The 12,667-nt window shown below is 42.8% G+C and overlaps 1 protein-coding gene across 3 annotated transcripts; it reads left to right on the top strand.

Moving 5' to 3' along the window:
* Window positions 1–3,700: 3,700 nt before the first annotated feature.
* On the top strand, window positions 3,701–6,654 carry org (oogenesis-related gene). Of its 3 annotated transcripts, none has more exons than XM_080877344.1 (6): window positions 3,701–3,832; window positions 3,943–4,014; window positions 4,128–4,302; window positions 5,022–5,191; window positions 5,393–5,497; window positions 5,574–6,654. In XM_080877344.1, exons 1-6 carry the CDS (start codon window positions 3,758–3,760, stop codon window positions 5,616–5,618), a joined length of 642 nt encoding a protein of 213 aa, XP_080733470.1. In that variant the 5' UTR covers window positions 3,701–3,757; the 3' UTR covers window positions 5,619–6,654. The 3 variants fall into 3 exon arrangements, with proteins under 3 accessions (XP_080733470.1, XP_080733469.1, XP_080733471.1); XM_080877343.1 differs by having other exon boundaries at window positions 4,083–4,302; XM_080877345.1 differs by lacking the exon at window positions 3,943–4,014 and having other exon boundaries at window positions 3,706–3,832; window positions 4,083–4,302.
* The last annotated feature ends 6,013 nt before the right edge of the window (window positions 6,655–12,667 follow it).

The raw sequence follows: 12,667 nt of genomic DNA, 5'->3' as shown, positions 1-12,667 counted from the left end.
GGAAATACAAACATCTCTCTTGCATCTGCATAAGGTGACTTTAACCCACGCACAGGGACAACATGCAAACTCCACAGTCAGCACATGTTAAAATAAAGCAAAAAAAAAGAAAAAGAAAAAAAAATTCAACTAATAATATTCAGCTTTTGTTTGTATTGTTATATTGACCAGTGGAGTCCAATTTAAGGAACATACAATAACAACACAATAAAAATACATTCAGATGGACTGCGATATGAACCTCTCCAACTTGTTTTATATTAATCAACACAGATGTTCTGCATGCCTTTTTTCTTTCATCTCCTCCTCTTTTACTTTCATTAAAGCTGAAACCCCTGTTTGCCACGAGGAACGGCCTAAATCACGCGCAGAAACAGCACGGCGGGTGATTTTAAATTTAGATCACCTTTATCTATTCCCGTGTTCAAGGGTCAGCCTTGTGTTTCCCTCGCCCTCGGCTTAGATAAGGGTACTCTGGGCCATAATGATATTTACCTGCTTAATTTCAGTGTGTGGGAGGGTTAAGGACGCATGCTCCAAGGATGTATTAGGCGACCAGCGGTCTCTTCATATGCTAAAGAGCAAGCGCTTGGTTCATCTGGCAGAAGGACGCATTCAGCGCTGCAGGACTCAGGGCTCATAAATACGTGTTCAGCGAGGAAGTGAATAGGAGCAGGCAAACTGAGAGTGACTGACATTTAAGCGGTAGAGGAATCCATTAACCTTAACCTCACGGGTGATGTGGAATATCCTCAGTGAATCTTAAAGGTGATCTTCCTCTGTGCTCAGCTCTAGACTTTGAACTCTTTGCGAAACAAACCACTTCTGCTTTGTGTCTGGTTGTATAAACCAATCATGTCTGAGTTTTAGTTGCATGCAGGTATACAAACTGTCTCGAAACCTTGTGACGGTGTGATAAGCTTTTAAAAAAATTTTCAGTATTCAATGTGTGCAATGACAAGCAGACAGAAGAGGAAGTGTTTACCAGACGTGTGGTGGGTATACCAGAAGACCTGAAAAAATGTCCCAAAGGGTTCTGAAATTTGGTTAACCAGAACCAGGTGCTTCAATACTAAATCGATATTTGAAAGTGACACCAGAGTAGTGACAAAATCTGGTACAATTTAATTAGTTTTCAGTGTTTTACACGGGAGGAAAACTTTTATTTTTACATGCAAATTTAAATAAATACATAACATATTTTCTTGGCATTGTTACCACACAGTCAAATATATAGTGATGTTTCTAATGGCGGGAGATGAAGTGTTTCTTTATGACCTCGTAGAAGCGGGGTTTACGGCTCTCATCTGGTTGCCTTGGTGGTGGAGACGATGAAACTGTGGTGGAGGAGGCAGAAGAAGCCTGTAGTGCTCTCTTAGACTGTGAGTCAGCCAAGTGTTTGGATAGTCTCTTCTCCGGCCCTGACAGGTGGGAGGACTTGCCTTTAATGTCTTCTGTGCTTTTCCCGGGAGCTCTGCTGAGCCAGTATGAATTCTTGTCATTTTTATTTAAGCGGTGCGGGCCTGCTTGGCAGAGAAGTGCCTCCTCGCTTGCCATCTGGGGGCTCTGACTTAAGGTGACGAAGCCGTAGGGGGTGGTGATTTTGGTCAAGTGCGGCAGGGAGAGAGCGGCTTTGCTTGCGGGGTCAAGGCAATGCTGGGTCTCACTGTAGGAGCAAGGAGAGTGCAGCTCCCTCTGAAGGAGAGATCTCCTCTTGGTTAAAGGGTCTGAAACACACCGCTCAGCTTTGCGCTCTGACAGAACTAAAGCAAAGCTGGAGAATGATGCAGATGACGAGACCGTGGCGCAGGCCGAAGAAACTGAGGATTCTGGCGTCATCTCTGAGCCCCCTTCTCTCTCTTTGTTACTTTCCTTGTCCAGTGATCTGAAGCCAGTCTGCACAGACAGACTTGGAATGGTGAACTGTGGGATGCTGTCAGGAGTCAGGATATTCGGAAAAATGTTCTCATGGGAATCGAAGGACTTTGCGGTGCCGGTAGCCCACGAAAGCGCCTGGATCCCTGCACTGCTGTGCCTACGTCCTGTGGGGAAATCATCTGAAGCTTTGCTTCCGCTGCAGATAGCTCCAATGGTGAACGTTCTGGTGACGGGATTCTTATTCATGTTTAAATCTCTTTAACCCTCTCTGCACACAGGCTCGGAGCGTCTGTAGATTTTGAAATAGGAGTGGGGAGAGGCACCTTTTATGCTTTTCCACATCCCTTTGTTCTCCAGCAAATGCATCAAAGGGTGCGTAAATGTGACGAAGACAGGTAGCGGAAACAGTTTCCAATTAGGGAAACTGTCAAGTATGGAAGCTTAATGATGGGCCTCTTTTTTAAACCTCTTTGTGTGCCAAGGAGCACGCAGGACAGATGTTGTATTCTGGTAACTACATGAAGGGTTTAGATTTTGAAAAGAAACTTGTTTAACATTTTAAGATTCGCACATTTTTTTATTTGCAGTGGCACAGGTGCTATTTCATATTTTATTAGTGACTAATAAAACAGTGAAGAGTACCCATCGCTCCCTTGTAGATTAGATTTTGTAAAATTGCAGCTTTTGCAAAAAGGATGTTTAAAAACAAACAGCTAAGCTGCAAATATGTATGAATTCTACAAAGTAAATATTTATCTGTGATATTTAAAAAGTTCTAGTAAACTGTTCTGTTGATTAATAAACTGTAAAACCCACCCAGTATATAAGTGGGGCTGATTTTAGCTGATACATCGGTATCTACAATTATAATGGCCGTTAAATGAAAATTAAAAATTAAAAAAGGGAAACACAAACACTTGTATTTTATGATTGTTGATGTTGGAATGTTTGTCCACCAGAGGGCGCTCTGCAACGTCCCTGTCGGTAAAACAGCACACACAGGTCACCCAGCTGATCTGATCAGAGGTGGGCAGAAAGCAAGCTTCTGTGACAATAAAACATTTTCTTAGGAAATAACTTTATATTACAAATGTTAGCCTTCTCCTTCTTTCAGCTGCTCTATTTAGGACTCACCACAGTGCTTCATCTGCCTCCATCACACCCGACCTTTGACATCCAACCTTTTGCACTGTCCCTACATTTAGAGTCCCCAATCTTACATCCACTCTTCCACCAACAGTAGCACAGTTCCCTGCAGTCTGGAGGCAGTCTTTGTTAACGGGGCCAGTATGGTTTATTCCCATCTTTCAAGAACCCGGCCTTCACCCCCTGACCGCTTTATATCGACAGAGATATAAATGAATAATACATTTTAAAAAATAAATAAAATAATACATTTCAACTTTCTAACTAAACTGGGGTTGAAGTAAATTTTAGCGTTGGTCTTAGACTTAGTAATGTAAAAATAACAAGAAGTTGGCCCCCCGAAATTCAAGTTATGTAGCAGAAATTTTGAGATTACAACCCAAAACTTTGACTTACAGATCGCATGTTTAAGCGCTGATAGAAAACATATATATTTTTCAGTTGCAGAGACATGTGTATATTTCACGGCTGCATTTTAAGTTTTCTATAACCCGTTTGTGATCCCTCCCAGCCCAAACCGTTTTGCCCGCCTTTTTTGGCCTGATGGAGGTTAATTGGCGATTTGCTCATTGGCTCGCGCTGATTGCAGCAGGTGCATTTGTCTGCATTGATTGGCTGCAGCGTTGACGCTTCAGGGTACATTTCATGCTCTAACTCCTTCACAAGCTGTGGTTTCTCAGTTCGTCCTCGGTCTATCGCAGCCCTCCAGCTTCAGGTTTTAGCCCGCAGAAGAATGAGTCTTGAGGGCGTCAGCGAAGTTGTGGAGCTGGGGCAGGATCAGGTCCGGGTCCAGACTAACAATACTGAGGTAAAGGAGAGGGGGACTTCTCGCTTCTGCTAGCTGCTCGGGTCCTCTCGCACTAGCAGGAAGGTTGTTTGTGTTTTGTTTTTTCACCGGTCGTGTCTACTTACCTGCAGGACAGAGTTGTGAGGAGAGACGGGGTGCTTCCCTCCCTGCTGCGCGGCCTCTTCTGGCCCTTTGGCATCGTTGTACGTAGCTGACAAAGTTACACCCCTCTCTCCAGCTTTAGCTAAAGTAACATTGCTCTGATTTGCAGGTGCGTGCATACCGCGGCTTTTGGTGGGTGCTGGGCTTACGGCAGACAAAGGAAAACGTCCTCGTTAACCCCACGGTTTCCAGCCCTGGGCGCCAGAGCCTCACAGGCCGCAAGCGCCTGAGCCGGGTCACCCGCCTGCTGCTGTACGTCCTGCCCCGCTGGATGCAGAGTGCCCTCGGCTATCCGGTGTCCAGCAGAATCGGACTGTCCCTGTCCCCAGGTAGGTGCATGTTGTTTATTTTGTCGAATAATATGAACAGGACACGGACTGATCCCACTGTCACACTGTTCAGACACGGCTGATACTTAAAATAAGTCAGTGGAGACAATTAGATGACAGTTTGTGACATTAGTAGAGAAAAGAATTTGAAAATGGGGCCAAATGTACTTGTACTGGCTCTACGTTTTACCTTTGACTCTTCAACTGTTAATGTGAATAACTGCTGGCTTGCAGCTTTGCCTACAGAATATTTCAGTTTTTAGAGTTACTGAGGGACTCTGTTTAGAATCATGAAACAAACGGTTTGAGCAATTCAGCAGTAAAACAATGTTTATCTGAACCTCTTGTTAAAAAGCTGATTGACTAAGCAGCCTTATGTGTAATTAAAAAGTTGTCTGGCCTTCTGCAGCCGCTTACTGAACAAAACTTAAGAATTTCAGACACTCGTGGCAAGTTCAGTTTACTTTCACTAGGTATTCATTCTTTGATCCTGAAGTTTATAAGTGTTATATTGTTTGTGCTTAAGTAGTGTTTGGAGGTGCCATACAGTATATGGAACTTATGATTGTACTGTTGTCCCCTCTGAGCAGGACACTCTTGTACATGATTTAATTAAAGTGTTTTTCTCCTGCTTGAAGGTTTAAATATAAATTAACTTTTAAAGTTTTCTCTGAAATTGAGTGAACACTGCATCATGAAAGGTCATGCTTTGTGAACAGAAATCAGAGTGTCTCCTGCAAAGCCCTGTGGAAAGGGCAGTAAGAGAAAACAGGATGACGTAGATGACGAGGAGGAGGACGATGATGTGGAGGAGCAGCAGACTTGGGTGGAGGCGCTCTCTCAGGAGCTTGCTAACGATGATGGACCTGAGGTTGACCCTGACTATGAGGTTGGTATTGTGCGGGGGGAGACAAGGAAGCAAACTCTGCTGTGTATTTTTCTCCCCCATTAGTTTTATGCAGAGCTGTAAATTTAAAGTTGTAAAACTCACTCCAGAGACCACACGCTTGGTTTCTTTAGCCTGTGGCTTTAATTTTAGTTACAGACATGAAGAGCATCTTAAAACATGGCCGCTTCCTTTCTTTTAAAGCCCAGCTCTGTAGAGACGGAGAGTGAAGAATACCGCTCGCACAATGACACAGAAAGTGACCTTGAGGTTTCGGAGAAGGATGTCGTCATTGACGACGTGAACACGGTGAGCTGAGTGGCGGCACGGTTCTGTAAACGAATTGTTGAACGGCTGAATCGGCTCAGCTTTCTTGTCTCAACAGGGAGTTGATGTGCCCACTCCTGACGTCTCCTGCCCTGCTGTTTAGCGTGTCATATTGAGTGTCTTTGTTGCAGGTTGTTCTTGTATGTTTATATTTCATAATTCAATAAAACTTTATCCCTTTGGGACCCCCTCTGTTTAACATTTACATGCTCCCACTGGCACAGATTATAAAGAACAACAAAATAAACTACCACAGCTATGCAGATGACACACAAATATATATCACAATGTCACCAGGAGACCGAGGCCCTGTACAGGCTCTTGGTAAATGCACTGAGGAAATTAATGACTGGTTGTGCCATAATTTTCTCCAACTAAACAAAAACAAAACTGAAGTAATAGTCTTTGGCGCCAAAGAAAAACGATTACAGGTCACCAGAGAACTTCAATCTATACATCTAAAAACCACAAACCAGGCGAGAAATTTGGGTGTAGTGATGGATGCAGACCTAAACTTAGAAAAACACATTAAGACAATAACAAAGTCAGCTTACTATCACCTCAAGAATATATCAAGGATAAAAGATCTGATGTCTCAACAGGACCTGGAAAAACTAGTCCATGCATTCATCTTTAGTAGGCTTGATTACTGTAACAGCATCTTTACAGGTCTACCTAAAAAATCAGTCAGACAACTACAGCTCATTCAGAACTCTGCTGCTCGAGTCCTCACTAAGACCAAAAAAGTGGACCACATCAGTCCAGCTCTGAGGTCCTTATACTGGCTGCCTGTCCGTCAGAGGATAGACTTTAAAGTTCTGATGCTGGCCTATAAAGCTCTGAATGGTTTAGGACCAAAATACATCAGTGACCTCCTGACCCAGTATGAACCTTCCAGATCCCTCAGGTCATCTGGATCCGGTCTTTTATCAGTTCCCAGAGTCAGAACCAGACACGGAGAAGCTGCATTCAGCTTTTATGCTCCTTATATCTGGAACAAACTCCCAGAAAGCCTCAGATCAGCTGAAACACTCAGTTTATTTAAATCCAGGTTGAAGACTCACCTATTCTCAGCTGCATTTGAATAAAGCACCAAATCCACACTTTTAAGCTTAAATTTCAAAACTTACACTAACTACTGATCTTATCTACTGTTCTGATTTTATCTGTTTTGATTTTATATACTGTTTTTGTTAAGCTTAAATTTCAAAACTTACATTAACTACTGATTTTATCTACTGTTCTGATTTTATCTGTTTTGATTTTATATACTGTTTTGTTTGTTTGTTTGTTAAGTGGGTTTAGAGCTCTGGGTAGCTCCCCAGCTGGGTCTAGACTGGGTCTAGAGAGTATTTTAAATTCAGGGAATTTAAAATAGAAAGTAGCTCGTCCACAGAAGGACTGGTAGCTCCCCTTACGATAAGGGTTCAGATCGCGCGAACAGGTTTGAAATGTGTGTGTTTAGTTAGTTTGTTTTAATCAATTTTAAATCATGCTTTTTATTTGTTCTTGTTTCTAATGTCTCTGTAAAGCACTTTGAATCACCTTGTTGTTGAATTGTGCTATACAAATAAATTTGCCTTGCCTTGCCTTGCCTTTGCCTTGGCCTGCTTGTGTGTTACCACCAGATGGCAGTAGTGCTACATAAAACTAGAGTTGGGAGCATAAGGCGAACTGGATTTCAGCTTGGACATGTTACTGTTCATGTACGGCACAACATGAACACAAACCTTGCAAGTTTGCAAATGTTCTGCACTAAACTTGAAGAATATTAGTAGGGTAGGTTTTCTGCAGCTGGTAGCTTGCACTTAAAAGATGCTCACACTGGTCTTCAAATCTTGCAGCCTCATGTTGATGTCGTATCTGTAAACATCTAAGGCACTTCAGTTGTGCAGGTGTATTTTAAAATATTTCTCCTTTACAAGATCAGTACTAAACATTGCAAGCAATAATGGGCAAGCTGAAGGTTGAAGGCTCTGGACTCATTGTGCTAGAGTCTTTTATATAGGACTCACCACGAGTGAGGTTCTGATCAGCCTCTGAGCTGTCGGCTTAGTTTTTCTTAGTACAAAATGTGTGCAGTCTTACTGTTGATATGCATGTATTTAAAGACAAGGATTTTAGCTTAGGTTTCAAAAATTCATGTCTGACATGCACATCAAAGGTGTGACACTTTCAAACCGTGACGGCAGATGAACCAGGACTATTTTTGACTTAAAGCAGGTGACTTTCAGCTGTTTGACTCGAGTTCATCCAAGCAGAAAAGTGCTGTTACCACAGCGCTCACATCTGACTGTGCTGCCGGTGAGGGGGACGGCTGCTGTCATGTGGCTCTCATAAGAGGCTGACGAGTGTCATTTTCTGCTGCCCACAGAGCCGAACCTCTATCCGTGTGCACGCACGGTCCCTCTGTTTACTGCTGAGTGTGAGGTGTACTTACAGAAGCTGATGGCAGGCTGCTGTGAAGAGCCCTGCAAACCTCTTGAAAAATGACTGAACCGGTACTTGTTCAACAATCTGCTCCCACGCGGATGAGCTGCCGCTGTACTGATTTTGCATTGTCAGTAATGGGGGAGCGGATCAGCTCGCTAATGGTTTCATTTATTTTTGGGTTTTATCCAGTTTTCATTCCCTGGATGGATGCGAACGAGGCTGGAGGAAGGAGCACTCTTCAAAGTAACACTGTGTTGAACTGTTATTGTGCTGTAATTTGAAATGGGGAACTCCGCCTGTTTTCTTCATAAAGGTCACTTATTAGTCATATAAAGAATTCACTTTGGAAAACAACTGAATTCTTGCTCTTTCAGTTTCAGTGTCTGCTTTGATGAGGGAAAGTAAAAGCCTGACCTGGAAATTTTAACAGACTCGGAGTGCACCGTAGCACACTGAACCCGTGCTAGAAGTGAGGATGTCCTGGCCCTTTCTGCTCTGATTTTTGCCTCCTCAAATGTCTCTTTCTGAAGTTTTTACTGTATGTTTGGCTGTTGAAAATTCAGTTTGCGAAGCTGCCGCCTTCTTTGATCTTTTTTTTTTTTTTTTTTTTTTTTTTGGAGCTCATTGAGGTCTAATGATTATTAGAGAGGGCAGGTATTCTTCACTTTAAATTTATCATTTGCAAGTTAAAAAATAAACAGCAGTAAACATTTAAGTGCTTTCTCCCCTCTTGCAGTGACCTGTGCTACAGTTAAATTACTTGGAGGGAGGTGCCACATCCAGGGTAGATCAGTTATTTGCTTGTTGGTGCCAAAAAATCCAGCTGCCTTCAATTAATTCCTAAAAACACACGAGGTTGTTTTGGCAGTAAAGTTTGTGACTTCCTTTTTTCCTTCCCTCAGAGGTGTTTTTCACCCTGTGATGCTGGGGTGCAAAAGCAGCTTCGCTGAAGTTTCACATACTGATGTGAATTAAACGCTTAGTGTGTGTGTGTGTGTGTGTGCGCGCGCGTTTTCAGGAAGGGCAGCAGCAGTGAGAGCTGGCTACGGAACAGGAACTTATGGTCTCTTGGGGCTCTCATGGCTGTCTGAACGTTTGAAGGGTAGATCGCTCAGTGGAGGCAGCACTAGAGAGCATCGACCTCTATCTCTGCTGTTTGTAGCCAGCTGGAGACCTGCTTTTAAAGCACAAGCTCTGCCTTTGCCTTTCAAGTGCAAGGTAAAAATCATGAAGTCTGGAAGGGACAAAAAAAAAAAAATGCATTCGCATATTCAAACCTGCTGTGGAACAAAGACTTTTTGGCTCATGCAGAGAATATAGTGGGGCTTTTGTTCTGTAACGGGTGGTTGCATGCAGTATGATTTGTAGAGAAGATCAGTTCAGATGCAGGGTGGCTGTGTTGCAGGCGGTAGGTGCTTTCATATTTATTTTTGTTTTTACCGGATTTATGTGAGCAGCACAGATGGTTTGAAAACCTCTCTGAAATGCACAAACCTAGAGGCAGAGCCGTATCTAGGACTTGACGACATTGGCTTATTGTCACCTTGAGTGAATGGCAGCAGGTGCCGGCTGCTCTCCAGGCCTCCAGCCTGACCTGCGGGCTATTATCTGCCACATTACAATGTGACTCTGTAATGTCAGCCAACAAGACTGCTCAAACCAACTCTCTTGTCTCTTACTTTTTCTCTGTAGCGTTCTTTGCTGGCCCTCCGCACCCTCCGCAGCACAGTCATGCAGCGTGATTCACTTTACCTCAAGCCTAATGACCGGCTGTCCCCGTAGATTTCAGGAGCATCCATCATCTTCAGAGCAGCAGAGCAAGAAAAGAGGCATGAAAAATGAAGCAGACAGACAGAGCCTTTAGTTAGTCATACACTTTGATGCCCGGGACTGTGAGGGTTCTCAAAAAGTTTCAAAGTAAGAGGAAAGAGCAGATTTTGTAAAAGCGGCGTTGATCTGCTGCTGATGGATGAGCGAAGGGCCGACTTTTGCTCCCGCCTTGGGGAGCTGTCGCTCAAAATCAAGTCGGCTTTCTGGAACAAAACAATCCAGTAAGGATAATGTGACATGGCAGCATTTTTCATTTCCTTAATGCTGTTTTATCCCCCTCACATAATTTTACATCATAATCTGGTGCCCTGAACCGTCAGAGGCCAGCTTATCCTCAAAGTCCACCGGAGTCACCGGGTAGCTTCACCACATCTTATCATCTGGATCATAGTATTTTAGGTCTCCCCGTGCCTCTCGAACAGTCTGGCTGGAGTTGAAGCCTCTGCTTCTATCTGTGTTGCGATAGTCCTTGTCTGTCTTGAGGTCGGTTACACCTCTGAGTCACACCAGCAAATTGTGTCGGGCCTTCGAAGTGTGTGATGCCAGCCCCCGCTGATGGCAGTGAGCAAATCCATTTACACATTTAGGATGCTATTCTGAGCACAGAGACCAACAAGACACGTGACCACTGGTGGATTCGTGGTATGTGTGCAGAGGGGGCTCAGTTTGACAGCTTGTAGATCTTAATTCACGATCGGGATCTGCAGTGCAGACGACTTCCTGCTCTGAGTGGTTTGACCTTTGACTCTTTTATTTAATTTGTTTGCACCAGCTGCAGGAGTCGTGGCGTTTTCGGCTCGCAAAAAGCTGGATGGAGTTGAAAAGGTCAAACATCAAATTTTATCAGGCAGTTCATACCAAACAAGATGGACGACAGTGATTTGAGCTTTGAAAAGTTTTCAGATCCATTTTTTTTAAATGAATTTAAAAAATTTGTTGCGCTCTCATAGTTTTTTGTAAAACCTCGTGGGTTTTTTTTTTTTTTTTTTTGGTCTGGATGTGATTTTGCAAGCCAGAGTAACGTTTTGAATATGAAGTATAACCATGAAGAGTTTATACAGCAGATTTCAATTATTCATGGGCACGGTGTCAAACCTGCACTTCGTCAGTGAATGTATTGGATAAACTTTATTAGCAGGTAGATGCAGAATAACAACAATGCAGCATAGATACTGTAGCTCTGTTTTAGTGTTAGACTCGTTACAGACTTAGAGGATATTAGAAGTAACTCTTTTGCTTTTTTTTTTAATGTGTTCTGTCTCTATCGTTGACACTGAGCAGTGCTGTAAGCTGCTCCCGACTGTTGCAAATATAAAACTTTTGGTATTTGTATTGAATATCTTTTAAAATTAATTTGATTGCCTATTTCTACCAAGTCTATTTTTCTTTAGAAAAAGGCCAGTAAGTGACGAAGAAGTATTAAACAGCGCAATGTATTTAAAATATTGTTAAAATAAACTATACGACTGCATTTTGGGCTACTTGAGAATATAAAATTCGTAGCATGTTGTGAGTGGGAGTAAGAAACTCTGTCAAAGTCAAAGCTGAATAGTATAAAATCTTCTTACTCCTAAATGTCAGCATCTCAAACCTGTACTGACAGTAGGCACAGCTCTTGAATAAAGACGCTCTGACACTTTCCACCCACCGTTATCCTGAACGGCAGCAGAGGTCGCGGCTCCACGTTCACACTAAGATTCTAACAGCAGCTTTTAAACCCCGCATTGGTCCCCTCAGCGCCACGAGCAGGGTTATCTTTGTGATTTTAAGAAGAGAGCAGAGCGTAAAGGTACAAACTGGAGTTTCTGGGCTGAAAAACTCTCAAAAGAAAAAAATTGCTGTGTTCCCAACGTTGAAATCTTTACACCAAATTTATTTCATGTTTGTAAAATCAGGTTTTGTGAGCGTGTGCTTCTTCAGCTCTATCTGAGGGTGAACTCCTTCTATTCACTCCTCTCTGCTGCCAGTCAACTATAACCTCGGCTTCTGGTTTCGAGACAGACACATGGGATTTATATTCTACCAGGTTAGAAAAGGGACAGCTGCTTCCTCTGATGCTGCCAACATTGACTCCACCTGTTCACATATTTTGTACCCAGATGATTTTAACAGTTACTTTCGCTTGATTTCTGAATTTGAAACATAGACTGATCATTAATGGTGAGATTACTGCTCAAACAGCTGCTTAAAGCAATATCCATAAATTCATTAAATAATTATTCTGCATTAAATGTTAAGAATAGTAAGTAAAATATTATGTGGTGATACTTTTTTGTTCTGTCTGATTTCACCTCTAGTAATATGTCTTTATATGTGCTTAAAATATGTTTTGGCCATTTTTGCACAGTCTCTTTCTTATAGTTGAGTCATGACCTCTGACCTTAACAAAGCCAGGCGAAGCCTGCAGGTCATCAGATGTTGTTCTGGTTCTTCTGTGACCTCCTGGGTGAATTTTGGTTGGCCGGTCACTCCTGGGAAGGTTCAGCACTGTTCCCAGTTTCTCCATGTGCGGATATCTGATCTCACTGTGGTTCACTGGAGTCCCAGAGCCTCAGGAATGTCTCTGTAATTTTTTCCAGACTGATGGATGTCAGTGACTTTGTTTCTCAGCTGTTTCTTTAAACCTTTTAGCCTGCTTCACTTTGTGAGACAGCTTCTATTTAAGTGATTCAGCAGGTCTGACAGTGATCAGGCCACAGTTTATTAGTGATTTAACAAGGCTTAAAGGTAAGACTTTTTGGAAAATCTTCTGTGGACTGACGAGACAGAAGCTGAACTTTCTGGAAGGTTTGAGTACAGTTACATCAAACTAACAGCGTTTCATAAAGAGAACATCCCAGCAGCAGGCAGACAGGGTGGTGGTAGTGTGATGGTCTGGGCTGCTCTGCT

Source organism: Rhamphochromis sp. 'chilingali', assembly GCF_963969265.1.
Source record: "Rhamphochromis sp. 'chilingali' genome assembly, chromosome: 3".
Classification (NCBI taxonomy): Eukaryota; Metazoa; Chordata; class Actinopteri; order Cichliformes; family Cichlidae; genus Rhamphochromis; species Rhamphochromis sp. 'chilingali'.
Note: the sequence above shows the minus strand (reverse complement) of the source record. Positions and strands in the feature narration are given on the sequence as shown.

What these genes read in the sequence shown, in the direction of transcription:
- org (XM_080877343.1), top strand. Translation starts at nt 3,758, where the DNA reads ATGAGTCTTGAGGGCGTCAGCGAAGTTGTGGAGCTGGGGCAGGATCAG. An exon ending in TCTGGCCCTTTGGCATCGTT is followed by an intron (nt 4,015 to 4,082) that starts GTACGTAGCTGA and finishes TCTGATTTGCAG; the next exon opens with GTGCGTGCATACCGCGGCTT. An exon ending in AGGTTGACCCTGACTATGAG is followed by an intron (nt 5,192 to 5,392) that starts GTTGGTATTGTG and finishes TTTCTTTTAAAG; the next exon opens with CCCAGCTCTGTAGAGACGGA.